This window comes from Cucumis sativus, chromosome 6 (assembly GCF_000004075.3).
Source record: "Cucumis sativus cultivar 9930 chromosome 6, Cucumber_9930_V3, whole genome shotgun sequence".
In the NCBI taxonomy this organism is placed as follows: Eukaryota; Viridiplantae; Streptophyta; class Magnoliopsida; order Cucurbitales; family Cucurbitaceae; genus Cucumis; species Cucumis sativus.
The window spans coordinates 20,598,562-20,620,314 of record NC_026660.2 but is presented as its reverse complement, the minus strand read 5'-3'; the positions used below and the strand labels follow the sequence as shown (position 1 = coordinate 20,620,314).

The following is a 21,753-nucleotide window of genomic DNA, read 5'->3' as shown; positions in this document are numbered from 1 at the left end:
TAAGTGGTGGAGGCAAAAGGAGAGGATGGGGGCCTAGCAGAAATGGGGAAGGTTTGTGGTATTATAGCAGAAATTGAAGAGCATCATTTGATAACAGTGGCAAGAACATTGATACTGTGAGGTTTGTGGATTTCTACTACTTTTTCTCATACTTTCTTGGTAGATTTTGTGATATTTAGCCTTAGAGAATTTGAAATTAAGAAAGACGAAAATAAATAAAAATTTCATTCATGGGAGATGGACTATTAGGTGAAATGACATACTAGCAAACTGATTACACCTCAAATAGATACATATTACGGTACAAAATGTATACACTAATAATATAGGGTGCTTGCAAAAATAGCAAAAAAAAATTATGATAATAGGATCTATGTCATTACATTTTCTAAATAGCAAAATGCTCTATTAATTTAAAGTTCTTAGTTAAATGTTACGACGTAAAAGTACGAACTATATGTTACCAGAAATGAATCAGAACTGGTACATTATCCACATTTGTTTGGTAGAGTGCGAGAGAGCCTGGGAATATGCAAGCTGGTATACTACTTTCTTTGGTTTCTTCTATAAACACAAAAAATAAGCAATGAGGCAACAAACTTCTCCTCTCAAAATCATTTTATTTTGGTAAGTTGATAGAAGTACAATAAATGAGAATACATATACAAAAAGTGCTGTAAGATTTGGAGTGTAATGTCTTGCACAATTATCCGAAGGGTTAAGCAGCTACTGGAACGTTTAAGGACTCAAGTATCTTATCATCTAATTCAAACTTAATAGCTTTCTTGTCTCTACCAATCTTCACATACTCTTCAAATCGTTCCTTCAAATCTTCAGGAAGATTTGTGGTACCTTCCCACCCTAAAATCTCCTGGGCTGCTCTTGGTTCTGCATAGAAATGCTACAGAAAACAGGTACAAATATCTTAGTCTTGATATCAAAATTTTGAATCTTCTATGTTTACCCCCAAAGCACCAAAGGAACCATTTCGTTTTATGTACTCACCATATTCCTGAAAGGAAAAGCTTTCTTTGCATCAACCCCAACTGCTTTTGGATCATAATGCACTATGTTAACAGGACGACCTGCTGCTTGAGCACACAGCTTGGCCATTCCATCAAGAGTCACAGCCCGACCGCTTACACAGTTGAATATGTTAGAGTGTGCTTCATCCGGCTTCTCTACAGCTAGTGTTAACATGGAAGACAAGTCCCTGACATGTGCAATGTTTGTCAGCTGCATACCAGAGCCTGGTATTGGAATCGGTCTGTCCCGGACAATTCCTACATCGAGGATTTATCAAGTCCATGCCTCATCAATCAAGGTTAGATATGTCTAAATACTTTACAGGTTTATAAAGATGTGTGCTCTTACTGTCAAAGAACCACTCTTCACAATCTTTGTTGTTGCCAGATCCAATCATGTACTGTGGACGGAAGACAGCCCAGCTGCTGAAAACCTCTGCAATATATTTCTCAACACCAACATGACCAGCGTCAGCTTTAACAGGATCCTGTCACAGTAATGATGCAGATTAACATTATGCAAGTGTTTACCTTATTCGCTGAGAAAATGTATTATATATGCTGATAGGATCATATTGAAACTGTAATGTTTACCCCTTCAACATGGGGAGGCTCATCAGTTGTCTTATAAATTCCAGCACTGCTGATAAACAGAAACTGCTTCACACCAGAGCTCTTTGCCCAATCAATAACAGGCCTGTGTCAAATATATATATAGGCCAATAGGCAGATTAGATAGAATTATAGCATGGTTCTAGTTGATTTGAGGTTTAAATCGCCTTGTCTTGCAAAAATTTCTATAACAAAGAGCCTCCTCCATGTTTTGGTTTGTCTGCCATGTGAATTTCATGATGGTTTTTTACAATGCTGTGAAAGAGATGAAAAATTCCATGGATTTAATATGTAGATTGAATTTATGGAGTTAGATTGACCCATCCAATCATATGATGTTTCGTTCATAAATTTGACTTTCATGCCTTATGTTTGATTTTGGTAAAGTAATATCTCTATTAAGTGTTCTAATTTTGCATTTATCTGACTTTATTTTTTAGTCTAGATAGCTATTAAATCCTTAAAGGTTATACTTAGATGGATCGAGACATCATCATTTTGTACCTTCATGAAAAAAATTAAAAAACAAAATCTATCACATGACAAATTATGATTGAAGAATTTGATGAAATGCACAAAGATAGACAATGTGTCGAATGCATCTAAGTATTTTTTCTATCTTTAACGGTAGAAAAGATCACATAATCTACTAGAAAGCACGAGAAAGAGAAGTAGAATTTCACACACCTCACAGTATCAATGTCCTTGCCATTGTTATCTAATACCACATCAAATGATGCTCCTTCCACAACCTTCCCAATTTCTGCTGGATCTCCCCATACGGTCTTGCCTCCACCACTCACAATTTCCTAACACAAACATCCCGCCCATTACATTAATGCTAAATTTACTTTTATCCATCCCTTTATTTTTAGTAGAGAATTTGAAAATAATGGATTCAGTCAAAACATATATAAAATACAAATAAACATATTTTCATTGTTTGATAGAGAATTTGAAAAGACATAGTTGTATTTCATCTTTTTCATATACGTGTGAATAATAAATTTAGAAAGTAGATTCTAATATAAACAATTATTTAAGATGTATTTGTTTATATATATATTTATAAATCATATATTACTAATATTTAATAGACACTAAACAATCACTAATAGGAATATGATTTGTGTTTCAAAAACTTGTATAATAATTATTTTGTACTATATAATTTATAATACATCGTGCAATACATTATATTATTTTTAAAATAGTTTATAATATAATATATATATATTTGGACCATTTTGAAATATATGTAATAAATCAAAATATTTACAAATATAACAAATGTTTACTAGTGCATATAATAGACATTGATAAATTTTGATTGTCGATAGAATTTGATATTTTGTTATAGTTATAAATATTTTTAAGGTACATTTTTAAAATGAGCATTTTTAAAAATAGCAAAATAGATTAAAATATTTACAAGATATAGCAAAATTTTAGATTCTATCAGTGATAGTCTTCTATCACTATAACATATCAATTACTAAGAGCGATAGAATTTGATATATATTGTAAATATTTTGTAAAATTTGCTATTTTTGAAAATTCTCTTTTTTAAAAATAACAAAATAAAATGAAATACTTACGAGCTATAGCAAAATTTTGGATTCTACAAATGATAGAAATTGATAGACTTCTATCACGGTCTATCAATGCCACTAATAGAAGAATATCAATACATCAATAAGAGATCTGAAAATCTTGCTATATGTTGTAAATATTTTGTTTCCTATTTTTAACAATTTTGCTAATTTCAATAAATTTTCTATAGTCTTTTATCTAAAAAATGTTTTTATCTTTATTTAATATAAGAGTTGTTTTCAAATATAGAAAACTGAACTAAAATAATATTTTAAACAATAGCAAAATTTAAGATTCTATCAATGATAAATAGACTTATATCATCTCTAACCCATGTCATTCTCAAACTTCGCTACAATAGTAAATATTTTCAACCATTTATCATTTACAATGATTTTTCTAATATAATACTACATTTCAAAATTGAGTGATAGTTGCAAATTTAACAATTAAATTCAAAATAGTTAGGTATATAGCAACATTTTAAAAATTTTGCAAATATGACAAAATTTGTCCAATTCTATCAATAATATAAGTCTATCATTGATAGAACATATTGTAAATATTGATTTATCACCGATAGACCATACGAAGTCTATCAGCGATACAAATCTATCACTCATAGTTTTGCTATATTTGCAAATTTTTTAAAATGTTGCTATATCCTTGATTATTATTCCTAAAATAGTCATCAATATGCAACTTCCTTCAAATTTACGGTTAAAAATCATGATCCAATAAAAACATAAAAATGGTGTCTTTAAGAATTTGCAAAACAATCTTCAAACGGAAAAAAGAGAATGTGAATGTGAATTGTCAATCATACATGGATAGATTAGGGACAGTTAACAACCACTGATTTACTATGAATGTTAGAGAATATAGAAACAAAAACCCATGTAAAAGAAAAGGTAAAGAATTACTAACAGAGAATCTGTTGAAAGGGGGTTTGTTCATCTTATCAGAACTCTGTTCACCGACAGTGAGAATCGTGACTTCATGGCCAGAACCCAGAAGCTGTTTAGCAAAATAGAAGCCAATGACAGCATGCCCACCGCTGTTTGTGTTGACAATCAACACCTTCTTCTTGGGAGAAGAGCTAGCCCTAACGCTAAAGGAAAAGACAGTGGAGGGTCTAAAAGAAGAAGAAGAAGAAAAAGAAGAGTAATTAGAGAGAAAATTAGAATGGGAAATGGAGAAAGAAGATGAAATAGGAGAAGAGTTAGAGATTGGAGAAAGTGAAGGATGAGGAAAAGAAGGAGAAATGGAAGATGGGAAATAGATGGAAGGCTTGGAAGAGAAAAGGGAAGATGAGAAAGGAAGAGCAGCCATGGAATCAAGTAATTGTTAGATGGAAATCTGTGGGAGATGAGAAAAAAAAAAGCAGGTCTTCTAGTTTGAATAGATAGATGACATATATGATATTGGCCAATCATTTTTGCAATGCCCAATATACCACTTTGCTAGGTGTAAATGTAGCTTCTATATTTTACTCATCTTTTTATCATACTACATCTTGTTAAAATTTAGATAGAATACTTTTTTTTTTTGGGTACAATCAAGGGTTAGAACATTTGACCCATAAGCCTTCTGGCCTTCAATACATACATACTTAGAGTTGGTAATTTTGAAATGAAAAATTGCACCAAATAGCACAATTTATAAAATAAGTAAAATCTACCCCACAAGAAAACAATATTAAAAAAAAAAAAGAAAAGAAAGGCAACTTTTAACCGGTCATATATTACGTTTTTAAATTCCAATTTTGCCCTTTAGTTTCCTTCTTAATTTTTCTTCCTCTCCTACTTTCATGGATGACTTCTATAACTTATTTCATGCTATAGTGACACATTCTATCAATAACATCATGACAATATGTCAATTTAGTGTTCATGAATCTATCGTAGCTTGAACTTTGAATTTCTAGATGATATGTATGAATGTTGATTTAGTTCGACAAAATTGCAACTATACCAATTTCATTTCAAAACTGTATCAACTATATCTTATTAACATTGTAATTTACAAAAAAAGCTTGATCATTACAATTGGATGTCATACAAAAGCACCAATAGAAGAATCTATCGTGTCAAACAAATATTTATCATAAATGTAATAGCAGACATCTAATTATTACATTTGTGATATTATTTGTGATATTTTAAGATGGAAGTTTGGAGCATCATCAATTCACCTTCGAGAATGCCTTGTAACCTTGCTTGGAGACACTTTTTTTTTTTTTTTTTTTCGTCTTGTTTGGACTTTTTTTTTGCATTCTCTAAAGTATTTTTGGTTAGTTTTGTTAATCTTTTCTCAACAACAAACTCATCCAAGAATCTTCTCAATAACCTGAAATCATAAAATAAAAAAATTACATAACATCTGATTATTAAGATAAATAAAGTTTGCTATCATTTATATTATTAGTAATAGAAGCTCAGAGCTTTGTTATGCGATCCCAGCTTTGTATAGGCAAGGTAGATGAAGGAATGTCTATGTAACCAAACAAAATACAATGTTAATTAGTTGATTGAGGTGATACAAATGGTTTGTTAACTTCAAGTTTAAAACGAGTCTCCTTTTGGTGTGATCGCCATACTTGCACGTTTTCAGGATGCAAATACTCAAAGTTATCCAAATGATTTATACATAATCTACTTGATCGCATTATCTACAACTCATCCTATATTAAGGCAAGCAACCTCTTGGTGCTTTATTGCCACACTTGCATTTCTGATATACATGTGTTAAGGAGGAATTCAGTGACAAGATTGTATTGCTACATTTTCTTCACCGCCTATTTAGTTAAGTCCATGTCATCACTCTTTCAAATGACAACATTCAATACTTTATTTTTTTTTCTCTTGAACAGAATGAGGTATTGATTGCAACACTCAACTTGTAAAACCTGCACTTAAAACTAAGAAATAAATTTGGGGTAAGTACGAAAAGAAGGCTTTTTGAGTGGTCTATATGTTAAGAAGCTGGCAATTTAGCCAAGTGATGAAGGAGGGTTACGTGATAAGGACTTCTCGACATTATGTTGTGAATAAAGATACAACACGAGAAGAAAGAATTGGTGACTATAAATAAGGAAAATTCGGAAAAATTACTTAAGTGTGTTAATGGACCATGTTTAGAGTTTATGTTAAGCATGAATGAATTAAATCTTAAGCTTACATGTGCACAACTAAAAATGAGAGCTGGCAAGCGGACAAGAGCTTAAGGATATGACTAAGCTGTTTTTTAAGACTAGTATAAATAGGAGAAGAAGGACAGGTTAATTGAGGATTGTCATTCAGAAATTTCAAGAGAGAAGCTTAAGAGCTAAAGTGTCTATTTTTGCCTTGCGAGAAGAGGAAGAAAAGGAGCATTTGGAGTTTATTTTTTCAAGTGCTGTGAGTGTTTTCTTTAAATTTTAAAATGTTTATATTAAAAGCTTTCCTTTGGTAAATATGTGATGTTTGAATTAATGATTTCAATTCAAATGATTTATAAAAGGGGTTTATATGAAAAGTTTATGCATATCTCAAAGTATGTTAATTGAGATTTCAAAAGTTTATGAATGGTGTTCAAACTATTAGTTACGTCCTTTAACGAGTTAACTGTTATGTGCACATACAGAACAAAGGCTACTATGGGGTGAAAGGGGCTACATGGTGAATCGAGGCGAGACAATGTGTAAAAGATGTGCATTACGTCTTAGTGAGTAACAAGGACGAATCTGTATATTCTCGAATGCTGTTATCACAGTAGTCTAAACGCAAAGTAATGAGACTTAGCATAGAGAATGATTCGAGATCCTTGGTGAAAGGAATGTTTAGTAACTAATGTGTGTATATGTGAGATGTGTCATTTATGTAAATTATGATATGTTTTGATGAACTGGTATACTTCGGTCTTGTGTATGACAAAAGATATTATTAAAGGCTTTGTGAAAATGATTTTATAAAATCTCACTGAGTCTTTTAGACTTACGTTTTAAAGTTTACTTTTCAGGAACCAGACGTTAAAGGTCAAGTAAGGAAAGGTGAAGGACTTGCTAGGCGGGAAGACTCCCAAGGCGTTTTACTTCTTAAAGTTATTATCGTTGTGTTTATGTAATGTTGTACAATTATTGTAAAACACTTAGTCAAAGTTTAATTAAGCTTTAGTTTGGCTTACTTCTATGTGTTAAATATTTTATCGCTTAAAAGTATTTGCTAAATTATAAGTTAAGATAAAGGAAAGTTTAATAGGCGATTAAGCAAAACTTAAGGACCTCAAGACTAAGTGTCTTTGGCGTTAACGCATTAAGGATACCCAAAGTCATACAAACGTCTTGCATACTAAGTAAGGACGTACATGGGGCGAGGTGTGGCACAACTGAATAAGATGAATAATACAAACATCTATATTCTCTGTATTAATGATGCCTTACATCATATCATACCTACAAATAACAGAGATAAAGAAATGGTTGGAAGAATGAAAGTAGTAGGAACTTGTGTATTTATAAATAAAACTTTGAGTCTTTCAGCAATGGGTTCAAATTACAAATATAAAATAAAGAGAAAATAGCATAAAGAAAGCGTTCGAGCCTCTTAGCATAATTTTTTATGCTTATTGGCTCAATTATTTGCTTATTACATTAAGGCAGAGAATGAGGGTATGGGTTCCTCTCAACTATGCTCTAAGCTCTCACCTAAAACACAAAAGGGAGGTAAGAGATGAAGTTAAACTTGTTCTCCAGATTCTCACACACTTTGTTATGAGGAGATAACCTTATAATTATAGGCGATGATTGTTGGGACTTTAACATTATTGTCTGGGCATCATTAAGTCTCTGATCAAGTTGTCTGACGCCGCAGACGTCCTTTTTGTCCTTTTCTAACATTCGTGTCAACCAGTCTTGTCTTCTAGCGATGTGAATTGCTTAGCATCATTTTGCTTATTGCTTGGTTGGTCGCATGTCTCATCGCCTAGCGTTTGCCACTTAGCTACTTTTATTTATTTTGCCTAAAAGTTTTACATTTAGACACGAAAACAGTAAAAAACAAACATTTTACTCTTTTAACACTTGTAACGTATAATCATCTTATTTTATCTTCTTAATTTATTAAGTGTTTTCTTCATTTTTCTCGTGTTAAGGCTTCATTATTCTATCTAAGAGACCATGATAATCATCTTAATTTCAAATTGTCCAAATCTATTCAAATAAAAATGGTTAAATAATTAGGACACAAGTCCACCACAATCCTATTAAATGTACGTTTAGAAGTAATTTTAGAATTGTCCACTCTTGTCATACTCAAAATCACTTTAAAAACACGTTTTTAATCATTCAAAATTGATTCAATGTTTTATTTTATATTTTAAAATGTATTTTTCTTTGAAAAATTATTTTAACAACAAAATATCATAATATATCTATTTGTACTAGACCACGATAACTATTACATATGTTTATCATAATACAAATAGATATAGATAGTGATTTATCTTGATCTATCACAATCCATATTTGAAAATATCCCATTTTGATATTATCAAAAATGGTTTAAAAATTATTAAAACTACATTATATAATAAAATTTTTAAAATATCAAAATAATTTTAACTATGGTAATTGAAACATGATAGAAGATAATTAAGTTCATATATAAAATAGTTAGTTTACCAAATCAGGCTCTACCGCACGACCCCAAGATGATTTAGGCAATTGAGCATAATTCATCATTGAGTGCCAAACAACATGTCCAATAAGGTTCTATTTTCCTTTTTCTGCTACACCATTTTGCTAAGGTGTATCAAGAGCTGAGAGTTGTGATATAATTCTAGGTTAAATTAATAGTTTAGGATAGTCAAGTTCGTATACTCTCCACCTCAATCCTATCAAAGTGTTTTTATTTTTTTTTACCGATTAACATGTTCTCAACCTAAGTCTTGTACTCCTTGAACTTTTCAAGGGTTTTATATTTGTAGTGCATTAGACAAAGATAATTGTACTTAGAATAATCATCAATAAAGTTGATGAAGTATTTATACTTTCTTCGAGCTTTTGACCTTCATCGAACCACAACAATTTAAATGCACGAGTTGCCATTGGGCATAGTGCAGCTGCGCTCTAAGGCAAAATTGTGCTCCCAAGAGTGTCATGCAGACCTTAACAATGCTTAGATTTGCACTTCACCTAGGAGTTTTTCCGCTTTGTGTTCTCCCGGTGAAATTTGTATTTCACCTTGTCTTGACACTTGATGTCACACCTTGTGTAGTGATCAGAAAGTTTAAAGATCAGCTCACAGGAATTTGTTACGTAATAATCATTTCGCCTAATGATTAACTCACCTTATTAAATGCCTCTTATCAATATGCCTACTACAAAATAGAAAAGTAGTTAAGAAAGAAGGTTGAGACACGAATCTCATTTTCTTTAAGACGTTTCACGACTCTACTTCTTTGTGCAAACAGTTTCTAATGTCTCGTCTTCTTCAGGATAAAACAACAGCGTTCTTTAATCAGTTTTGCACTGGAAATTCATTGAAACCTCAACACTCAAAATAGACATTGCTTGCTCGGAATCTCACAAAGAAAGTTTCAAAGAAGGCTTTTCTTGTTTTTCTCATACCACAAGATGAAGAATGAAAGATCTTTATATAGTGGAGGAGAATGAGAACATTCGAGCATGAGAATCAAAACGTTTAGTAATTAAATAGAAAATTTTAATTTTGAAAATGTTAAAAATTAAGAAACAAAATTAAAACGTTTAATTTTTTATGACATGAAATGGTCATAAAGTTTTGTATTTAAAGAAATAGATTTTAATGTTATTATTACATTTCATCTTGCCTAGCTATCTCATCTAAGATGTGGGCAAGTGTATGAAGATTATAGCAAAACTCTTAACTATCTCCCATAAATGGCAGTTTAATTTGTGGGTAGAGATTAGTAGATCTAATTATCTAGCCATCTCGCCTAACATGATATCACACAACTTAATTTGCTTATCTTCTCTTCTCTCTAAGTTCTTATTTGGATTAATATTTTGTAACAGTCACATATTCAAAGATTTTCATCAACAATATTTAACCATGTAAAGAAATATATAGCTTAAGGAATGGATAGAAGGACCTATCAGTTTAGAGCAATCCTAATTAGTTCAATAATATTCATAATTATATTTAGCAATCGTTTGATTTGATGATTAGAATTTTTAAATACGGTTTCAAACCATCAAAATTGACTTGGAAGGATTATACATGTTTTAGAATGACACATATATGTATACAAATTTACTTTATGAATAAAGGTAAAATAAACTAGATTATATCTCAAACACTTATATTTCTTAAATTAGTGTCAAATAAGCAATCAATCATAAAATTGTAAATGATATTAAAACATAGAAGAAAAGGAGAACGACACTGAAAATATACTGATTCGTCTCATTTGTTCATCGAGTCTTATACAACTGTAGGTTCTATTACGATAGAGATTGAAAAGATACTCTCAAACACACTTACAAATCTCTCTTCCACATAGTCCAACAAACTGAATTCAATTACCAAGATAACTTCAAATAAACAATAAGGAAAACTCTTATACCAATTCTTCACTACCATACTAAATGCTAAGACAAAAAACAACGAAGTAGCTCTCCATATTTTTATTCTTATCTAGCGGCGAGAGTCACTCGGTCTTGATCTGTAAAATGTCTTCAAATGGCCAATGAGAATACTTATGCTTAGTGAGGTTAATTAGAAGAGAAATTGGTAAACTATTTCCTTTTAATTTTGGTCTCTATTAGTTGATTCACCACTCCAATTTTTCCTTCTTCAATTACTGTACACCTTAGAATTAACCAATAATAACTTTTCTTATGGATTATATTAAGCAGAAAGAGATCAGAGAGTTTTATCTCCATTTTCCTAACAAGAATGACATATATGTGCTATTTCATAATTATTCAAACATATATATGATTCTTCTATTCATGCTGGTATCTTTTTCAACTCGAGTTTTGAAAGAGCAGCTAAATTCTACATTAACTAATATTTTAGGATATAGTAGAAAGAAAAAAAGTGAAATGATGAATATGGAGATGACAAGAAATTTCATGGTTGTGGTAGGTTTTTATGATTTTCATCCTTTTGAGCACAATGATTGAGCTTGAATCTGCTTTCTAGAAAAAAAAGTATTCTGCCTTGTAAAGAAAACAAATGATAATAACCAGCTAAGAGCAGCAAACTACAAAGTTCTTTGTATTGTTTTTTTGTAGGAAAATGGAGAGGAAATAATTTCTTCAGATGTGAAGATGTCAACTTCAAATGATGAAAATTTCTGCTTTACTAAATGCATGCAATGCAATTTTAGAAATGTAGAAAAAAAAATCTGGATTAAGTTTTAAGTTATTGTAGATGAAGATGTTTGAGAATAATATATTTGGATAAATATTATCACATCCTTCATTTTCCTTTTTCTTTTGAATTTGAAACAAGTTTTTTTTCTGATGACATCCTCAAAATCACTATATAGACTTTCAAATATTGAAATTATATAACACTGATATTTCGTTTCTTTTCAAGTTTTGATGTTTAAATCTCCTAGCTGTTCTTGGTTTTAAAACCATAAATACTTCTCAAATTCAATTACTTCACATTTGACAAGTAACTCATATTTTTGTTTTATCAATCGATAGACCATATTGTAGTATATTATTGTCCTAGTTTTCTCTTTAGCCTCTACTATGCATGTAACATGGTTGATAGAAGTTGAAAAATAAGGTTGAATCTTCCCATTTTGTTCATTGGATGAAGTTTAAGTTGATGTTTAAAAGTGATTTTGAAATGGTTGAAATCCTTTTTCTATCATGTTTATTTTTTTTAAAAAAAATCATGTAATCATCGAAAATGAAACTAACTAATAGATTATTTTACACTTTTAAGCTTATTTTTAAAAAAATTAAAATTGTGTTGAATGACTAGAAACAACTTTCAAATCATCTTTGAATGAAACTCGTTGATGTAAAATTTCAGAAGAAAGAAAACACATATGACCTTTACGTATAACTATGAGTTTATAATTTGAAGTAGAGAATACCTCCAAAAACAAAGAAAAATGACTTTAAGGATAAAATAATATGAAATATGAGTCCCAGTTTAAGATTAAATTAAGATACCTCTCATGTAGTTAATAAAAAATAAGAAAAATGGTCAAAAATAGAACATTTGACTAATTTTTTTTTGTCTTTTTAATGGTTTGTCATTGAACGTATAAATAGTTTGTCAATATTTTCTATTCTCGAAAAGACCTAGATTTATCCTCGAGTGATATTTTTCCAACGTTTATCCAACTTTTTAGCCCAAAATTCACCCATAACAAAATTATGTAATTCTTTTACTATTGTGTTTCCATCTTTATCCTAGAAACGTTTGAAATCTTAGTTAATTTTTTTAAAAAAAAAACAAAATCAAGTGGTTAAGATTTTTAAATTACTTATTTTAGTTTCAAAGTCTATTATTCTTTAAAACATTGATAAAAGTAGTTTAATTTACAAACTAAAAGAACCTTAGTCATATAGATGAGATTAATGTACAAAGTAAAGAAACTTAGTCATAAGGTGAAAGTAACGTTTAGAAGTTTTGATTTTAAAAGATCAAAAGGGTTATCAAACCATGTAATTGTTTAATATTATATATAACAAATCCATGGTTTTATTAATAAAAAGTTAAAAAGGAAATTGAAATTATTCCAAAAGCATTATATTAAAGAAAAACTCCCAAGCATAGGAACTATATTATTAAGGGTACTCTCTAAAGCTTCTTAACTTATTTAACACAAACATTAAACTTAGACCACTAAATTTGTTAGTTCACCATTTTTTTCTTTGTTATTGTCCCTCCATGAATCAATAATAATGTGTATATAGAAGCTGTTTGTTTTTAGGGTCACTATTGAGTCATGCATGAGTGTTATATATATATTGTTGGCTGGTTGAAAGCGTCACTGTTTCTTCTTAGCATCCCAACATTACACTATACTATCCTCATAGTTTATTCAATGGATCACTTAATTAACATTCATCTTCTTCCTTTTGTATAGACTACAGTTAACTTCAATTGTATTCTAGTTTAGATCATATACGGCCAATAATATTCACACACCATAGTCATGTTGAACCATACCCTATACCCTATACACAGTGACGAATCCAAAAAATTTATATAGGTAAATTTGAACTCAAGTTGGAAAAGAGGCTAACAAGCACGGTTGTCACTAAGCTACTTACGAATATTAAACATTATATTTAATAGTTTTCTTTACATATAATATAAAGACGATAAAGTTAAGGGGCTCAACCACTTGACCTATACTAAATCCGTTTGTGCCTATACACTACTACCCCACAATTATTATAATCAAAATTTTGAATCAGTAACGGCCAAGACCAGCTTATGGGCAATCAAGAGATATATCTATATTGTCTTAATTCTTTCATTTTTATTGTACTAAAAAATTATAGAAAAAACTATGGTTTTAATTTCCATGTTTTTTTGTATGAGTGTGTGTTTTTGGTTCATTTGTTTTAAAAGTGGATCTTCTTAATCTCCAAGTTTATAACAATAGACCAATTTGATTTTCGAGTTTTCAAAATATACCGTACCTTTTTAATCTTTGAATTTTAAAAAATAGGTTTATAAAGTCCTAAAATATTTTATGTTTGAGTTTTTAAAAATAATGATATGAAATGTAAAATTTTAAAAAAATAGTTTTAGAGATGATATGAATTTTAGAAGCTATTCTCTGCCTAATTTAAAATATCATATAATTATTTTAAAATAAAAGTATACGGTTATTTGAAGGGACTTTTAAACCTGTTTTTAAAAATCCATAAGCTAAAAAAATACATTTTGAAAACTTAGTGACTAAATGAGTCTCGTCTGATAAACATGAAGACTAAAAATGTCTATATCTAAAACTTGGGGACTAAACATATTCACGAAAATCTAAGGATTAAAAAGGTCATTTTTCCAAAATTCTATTAATGCGTGCGTGCCTTATCCGCTAGGCCAAATATGTGTAGGTCGATATGCATATAAATGTCTATGTATATTTTGTACAAGAATAAATATGGTAACTATTGAATTATGTTTAAGTTTAATATGCTTTCTTTATCATTATAATTGCAAAAATTATAATAGATAGCAATTTCCTATAGTTAGTATTAACATTTATAACCCAAAAATAAAAATATTGGAGATATGACACAATTTTACAATCAACTTAGTACCGGTTTTCTTTTTCCAAATTTGTCCCTCTTACGTATCGTCTTCTTCTTCCATACACAATAACACCCACGTCTTTCTTTCTCTTCTCTACTCTCTCAAACCTCCTCCTATCTCTCGCTTTCCTCCACGGAATCTCATCTTTTCGTTGTTGGACGGTCAACCCCAACTCTTGAGAGGCACTGCCAATAAACCATTGGCGTAGTGGAAACAATTTCAACACCAATATATATATATATATCCTACGAAAACTTGATAGTGTAAACCACTGCCACCGCTACCATGTTCGTTGCCGGTGCCGGAGTTCAATAAAGAAATTGTTGGAGAAGGTGTACTTCATGATATAGCGACTAAAAATGAAAATTGTGATGTTTGTGTGTACAAGGGGTTTTGATGCAATTAATCCTCTTCCGGTGGAGAAGATCATAAGCTTTAATGGGTTCAAATTCAGAGGTCTGAAGCTATTTCTTGAAGGATTTTCATCTTCTCTCAAAATTTCAATAAAACTCAATTCCTTCAAACTCCTTGATTCAACTTCCCCATCAACGATTCATTGTTGAATCAGAGGTCGAAGATTGAGTTAAAAGGTCAAAAAGAATTTTTTACAGGATATTATCCATCAAATTTAAAATATTTTTTTAAAAATAAAACAAAATTTGAACACCACTGAAACATTAAAAATGATATTAGCTATTAATTGAGATAAACTATACTTCAGATTGGGAAGCATAAGCTATTAATGGTAGCCATTAATAGAAGGTCATAAACTATACTTCAAATTATCAACCGACACTAAAGGTCGTTAATGTTGGTTTTAAACCGACATTAAAGAATAAATTTCTTCTAGTATTATAATCTCTCACTTTATTGATAGAAGTTATCACATAAGTTTTATAGATAGATCCATAATAAAAATTAAAAGTGAAAGTTATTAGTGATACTGGTATCCAATGAACATATACATTATTTAGCTATTAGTGATAGTCATTAATAGAAGTTATGGTTATCATCGATAAAAGTTATCAATGATATTTACCCAATAAAAGTTATCAATGATAGCCTTTAATAGAAGTTATCAACGATTGTCAATGATAGAGCTATTATCTGTGATAGTAAGACTTCGAACTAAGAAAAACAAGGAGTTGCATGCACTTGGTTATAATAATCAGTGGTTATATCGTTGATAGCACTATTAATGATATACATTGATGGGAGCTATTATTGGCTATCAATAATAGAAGCCTATAAGTGATAGTTGTCATGGTCAATATATAGAAGCAAATGATACAACCATTCTGAAATTAAAAGCACTTATAGAAACTTATAACAGCTATCTACTACCATTGTTGCTAGTTTGAATAAACTTTCAATTTGAGAAAATTAGGAAACACTCGTAATGGTGACAAATCGAAAGTTAACACATATAACAGTTACATGTTATAGCAGTTGATTAGCAACTATTAGTGATAACTATGTTGTTAGTGGTAGCTCTCAACATGGAAAATTTGAGAAAAATGTGTGCGAAACAATCCGTTCTCAATTGAAAGCTATAACTAATAGTAACTATATGTGATATCAATGATATAGTTGCTATAATGATATCTTTGAATTTGAGAACTTCCGGAAGAAATTTCCAAAATGGTGGTCGTCGTTGTACGTTGTTTTTCTAGTCTTTTACTAAATTTTGTGCCATATATAAAATAATTATTTTGATCTTGTGCTATATATTTTATTATTATTTTTTACTCAAATTTCATTTATGCAAGTGATCCTCATAATTAAGGTTATACATTTGTGTGTTCTAAACTTGACTGGGATGGAAGCAAACTCTTGCTCATCAAAGTTCATACATACGAGAGAGTATCGAAAAAAATGAATTTAAGATAACTTATGGAGTGGTCAAATAACTCGACAACTTAAACAATTCGAACTATCCAACCCAAATGGTAAGAGTTGGGTTAGGTTTAAGTTATATTTTTAACCATCTGAACTGATCGAATCCAATCTAAATTTCTAATATTATTAAATATTATATATTACAACTTATAAATATTATAATTCATACCTATTCTTACGAAGCTTTTTTTAAGTTTGTAATAGATAGGTCGAATTTGATATTTAACATTTGAGTTTCATTTAACTTTTATGAAATTTTAGTTATTATAATGTTTTCTAATTAAACGAATTTAAGTATTTTAGGTTAATGACTAATATAATTAAAAAAATAAATAACCCAACAACCCAAACCAACTCAACCCAACGAAGATCTAATTTAGATTATTTGGGATGTGAATTTGACTATCCCAAAAATTCCTATTGGTCTAAAAAATCTACACAATTCATGTCCAACTCAACCGATCAACCCATTTACATCCCTAATAACATACATGCTTAGAACTCATTATCTCTAATAGTAATTCAATTTGCATCTAATTTCGGGCAATGAACCATGAGATAGACATGAACCAAACTTTCCAAAAAAACTCCCAAAGAATATTTTTTTAAGCATAATAGTAATAGGTAGGCATCTTCTTCAAAACTTACCATTAAATTGTGTATTTTTTTTTGGCAAAAGTTGAAGCCTGACTCCAAGGGAGAAAGTAATTAGTTTCTCAATAAGAAGAAATTAACAACACGTCTTGGATATACTTAAAACAAAAAGAAACAGAAATTGATTTCCCAAAACAAAATAGAAAAAGAATAATTTGCTAAAATATATATATGGTAAAAGTTTGTTAACCAGATCATCAACAACCTTTCACACAAACCTGCAATATCATATGATCAATGCCAGAGAACTTGCCATGATCAGATCATGATCCGCCAACGTCTCAAACTGAGTTTTAGAAGCAAAGATTTGACATCGATACAAAAAGGTTGGATACGATAGGGCGTGTGCGTTGAGGGGAATGAAGCCTGGTCCGAAATCATTCAAAAGTAAAGAGTTGTAATTTGAATTAAGGGTTTCAAAAATTCAAAAGAAATGAAAGATCTCGCACCAGACAACATTCCCCTCAACTATTCATGAGGAGGAAGGGGGAGGGAGGAAAAAGAATAAAAGGAAAGAAAGGAAGAAATAAAGGGTTTGATTGAGATTTGATTTGGCCATGCATTATATATAACTTTGATAGGGTCCTTTTATATGTAACAATGAAAGCGTTTTGTTGGGATGTTGTGACATGGACTCCCACTTTCTACAACACTCATCTAATCTTTTTATGCTCATTTCAGTTAATTTTACACCAAATTTCCCTTCCTTGTGTGCTACCAAATTCTCATTCTTGTTTTGTGAAAGAATATGTCATACTAAGTATTTAGCCAAACCAAAGGTGAACTCCTAAAAGTGGTTTTTAGATAGAAAAGGTCATATAATCAACATTAAAAATGACGAGGTCCAAGAAAATAACAACGTTAATTTGAATCAAGCAGAATGTCCTACAAAACATACAATATGAAACTCTCTAGATTCATAATAACTTAGATCCTTTTTGTTTTTGCATGGATAAATGTTTGAGTGTGGTAAATACCAAATTAGTTTTTTCTCCAATAAATTTACTATTGTCATCATATGAAGATGAGACTCTTTTGTAATGATTAGAGAACGCGTCCATAGCTTATTAGTTTTGAGTTAAATCTAACCTATATTTTGTAAATTTATGTTATTTTACTATAAGGTTGGATGGATATATACTTTTTACCAAAGTTACCTTTATAAAAGAAACATTTTGTGCAAAGATCATTTTGTTGCCTAGCTCAGGTAGTGTCTACACATTATTAGACGCTATATAGGTAAATTCACACAATTGGACAAAAGTGTTTAGAAGTTGTCATTATTAAATACGTCAAAATATTGTTTTGGACTTTCTGTATTTCATAGTTTTTGTTGAATTTAATTTCAATTCTTATACTTTTAGTTCTCCAACAGATCTTTAAATTTAGTCTTAATCATTAAATAAAAATACTAGAGGCTAGCACAATATACCAAGTAAATTATTAATTATATTTTAACTTATTAAATAGGAGTTTTGTGGATTGAAAGACTAAGGATGGAAGAAGATGAATTCAACTTTTCATAACTCATACATTTGCATTTGCATTTGCTCTATCTAAACTCGACCAAGTAAATGGTTTTTTAAAGGGTTTTGATTCTCATAATTATAATATATTACCCATTTAATCAAGTCAACTATGAAAATAGCACATACATAGAGATCTAAATTAGTTAGTGTTTTATCTTTATAGATATATTAATTAGTGTAACAAACAATAGGATATATTCCAAATGCTATATATAATTTGACACTCTTGTCTTTAGCTTTTCATTAAAGATGAGCATTAAGCATATTATCACTTAGCTTGCACTTGAATGTTAACACAGTGCATTGGAAAAGTTTCGTATTACCTTTTTTAATTCTTTTGATAACAAATTTGTATATAGAAAAAATAGTACTATAACTCATTTGAGATAAATAACCGGAAATTAATTGATTTGCATGCTTAATTATTTTCTTTTTATAAGGTCAATAAGAAAAGAATTATAGGGTTTCTTTTATAACTTTTTAAATTTTTTATCATATTAATTATTTGTGAAAAAGTTGGTGTAAACCTGACATTAGTAAAAATATTTACAAAATATAGTAAAATTTTAAAATTTTATATACGTATAAAAGTCTATTAATGGTTATCGATAAAATATAAAAAATTTATTCTAGAATCATTACGTTATATTTGAAAATGTCCCAATATTTATTTATTTTACATTTACACGAGTCGAAAGAAAAAAGTATTAATTTAAGTTTTGCTTCACAACTTAGTTTTTTCTTTAAAAAAGGAACTATGCTTATATATAAACTCTATCCACACTCCAAAATTTTTTTGTCTATAAATACTTACAAAAAAACAAGTTAAGTTTTGAAAATTAGAAAAAAAAAATTATTATTCAAGTTTGGCTAAAAATTGATCAATAGTTCTTTTTAATTTACAAAAACACATAAAAAATTCCAATGTTCCTTTAAGAGAGGTTAAAATCATAATTGAAGGATTGGGAATAAAATAACCAAAATTTGAGAAACAAAAATTTTAAACCAAAACGAATAGGCTGAATTATTATATAAAATATAACAAAACAAAATAAAGTGACGCAGGGTTTGATAAACTTTTTTTTTTTTTTTTGCAAAGGTATAATTCGAGACCTCTTGTCTACAGGAACATACATGTGTCAATTGAGTTAAGCTCATGTTGTTGATGTTTGATAAACTATTTATACTTCATAGAATAAAACTACTAATAACTTTTCATGAAGGGTAAATATTTTGATAATTTTTCTTCGATAATTCAATATTTAACTATTTATGAAAATGCCACCATTATTTATTTATACTGTTGGTTTGATAGTATACCATTTTTATTTGAAAATTGGGTTATTAAATAATAAATTACTACAAGAAAGAAGAAGTATATTAGGCAACCAATTATTCCATTCTTATTCCTATCTAAAGTCAAAATTAGGAACGTACACACATATTCCTCTTTAAAATATGGGGGAATATCATTCAATCCAACTTTAAATAACGAATATTACTATTTATTCCCTTTCCTTATAAAAATTAATATTAGGTGAAATAGTGTATTTTCATCAAATCTTTAGCCTAAAAGAAAAAAAAAATGGTCATCAATTATCAACCAACTAACCAAAGCTCATATTCACATGTAAAATACTATATATATATATTGAAATGATGTAAAGTATTATTAAATCTTTTCTTGTTTACTCTTCAACTTACTTTAAATATATATATATATATAACAATTAGATTCAAAATAATTAAGTATATATATTACAACATTTAAATTAAATTTACAAATATAATAAAATCTGTCAAAGTCTATCAATGATAGTCGTATTGTAAATATTGATTTATAACGCTGATAGATTTTGCTATATTTATGAGGGATATTTTTTGAAATAAAAAAATAAATTAAAATATTTACAAGCTATAGCAAAATTTTGAATTCTATAATTATAGTCTTCTATCACTGTAGCATATCAATGATTATCATGGATAGAATTTGCTGTAAGTTGTAAATATTTTGCAAAATTTACTATTTTTTTAAAAAATTCTATTTATAATTTTTTTTAAATATTACTATATACTTAATTATTATTCTTAAAATTGTTTTTAGTGTGAACGAAAAAAAAAGAAGTTACATCAAGAAATACTTCCAAAGAAACAAATTGGAAAAAATGGTTTTAACTTTTATACACATGAGTGGGGTGGATGTAGATTTGTTAAAAGTAAATATAACCTTTTGGTATAAAGAATATTTTAGATTACCCTAAATGGATTCTCTTTTATGTGAATAAACATGAAATAATTCTTCATCAGCAAGTAATGCTTTTAACTTTTCAAGATTACCCATTTTAAAATATAAAAATAAAAATAAAGAAAAATGGCACGATAGTTTTTAAAAACATTAATTAGAAGCAATGAATTCGAGTCGTGCGATCTTCTTCAAGTTATGTCTTAGGCTTAAAGTGTAATTGTGGGTCGGTTCATGGGTAAAACATGTTTCCTTGGGTATTTGGCAAAGGTGAGTCTAGTTGTGAGCATGGTTAAGGCCAAGCCAACCCCATTTCCTTAAGTTCACTTGAGAATATAATAGTTTCGTGACAAGTTTTTCTTCTGACATCTTTTCTCCTAGAAAAATTGGTTCATGTATCAAGTTTAGTAACGCCATAGTAAACTCTGCAATAGTTTCATTATCTTGAACTTTGAGATCCTCAAGTTTATATTTAAGTTAGGAGTTCCTTCATGAGCCACAAACAGTTTGTCTCAAGCTTCTTTTGCCTAAATAAGGTATTGATTAAGTGGAATATGTTTTGATCAACTTTGTTAAAAATAACATTCAATACCCTAGAATTTCTTAGATATGCTTTATTGTTAGCAGTAGTCCACTTTAACCTCAAGTTGAGGAAAGACTATCATCCTCACTTGTGACAGTTGGATAAGTCCATCTTTTGACAATTGACTCATGATTTGCTATTGAGAAACGTAAAAGAAAGCATCATCTTGGCCTTTGAGCAAGTATAGTTTGTTCTATCAAGGGCAAAGGAAACATGTAGAACGAAAGACCATCTTTGAAACTTTCCATGATTGAAGCGCTTGAGATAAAAAGGTGACCCGCTACCACTTAAAATAGTTCTTTCACACTCGTAAGAGATGTCACACAAGACACCCTAGCAAATACATGGACAATAA

The 21,753-nt window shown here is 29.5% G+C and overlaps 1 protein-coding gene across 1 annotated transcript; it reads right to left on the bottom strand.

Annotated features, from left to right (window-relative positions):
* Positions 1-580: 580 nt before the first annotated feature.
* LOC101219557 (chloroplast stem-loop binding protein of 41 kDa a, chloroplastic) lies at positions 581-4,632 on the bottom strand. Its single transcript, XM_004140032.3, has 6 exons — positions 4,158-4,632; positions 2,325-2,446; positions 1,620-1,722; positions 1,375-1,513; positions 1,006-1,283; positions 581-901 (listed from the first exon to the last, which is right to left on the bottom strand). The coding sequence occupies exons 1-6, from the start codon at positions 4,560-4,562 to the stop codon at positions 719-721; spliced, it is 1,230 nt and encodes a 409-aa protein (XP_004140080.1). The 5' UTR covers positions 4,563-4,632; the 3' UTR covers positions 581-718.
* Between the last annotated feature and the right edge of the window lie 17,121 nt (positions 4,633-21,753).

Excerpts from the sequence above, each read along its gene's own strand:
- LOC101219557 (XM_004140032.3), bottom strand. The coding sequence starts at position 4,562 with ATGGCTGCTCTTCCTTTCTCATCTTCCCTTTTCTCTTCCAAGCCTTCC. Across the intron at positions 2,447-4,157 it reads CCCCTTTCAACAGATTCTCT|GAAATTGTGAGTGGTGGAGG; the intron begins GTTAGTAATTCT and ends TGTTTGTGTTAG. Across the intron at positions 1,723-2,324 it reads AAGGACATTGATACTGTGAG|GCCTGTTATTGATTGGGCAA; the intron begins GTGTGTGAAATT and ends TATTTGACACAG.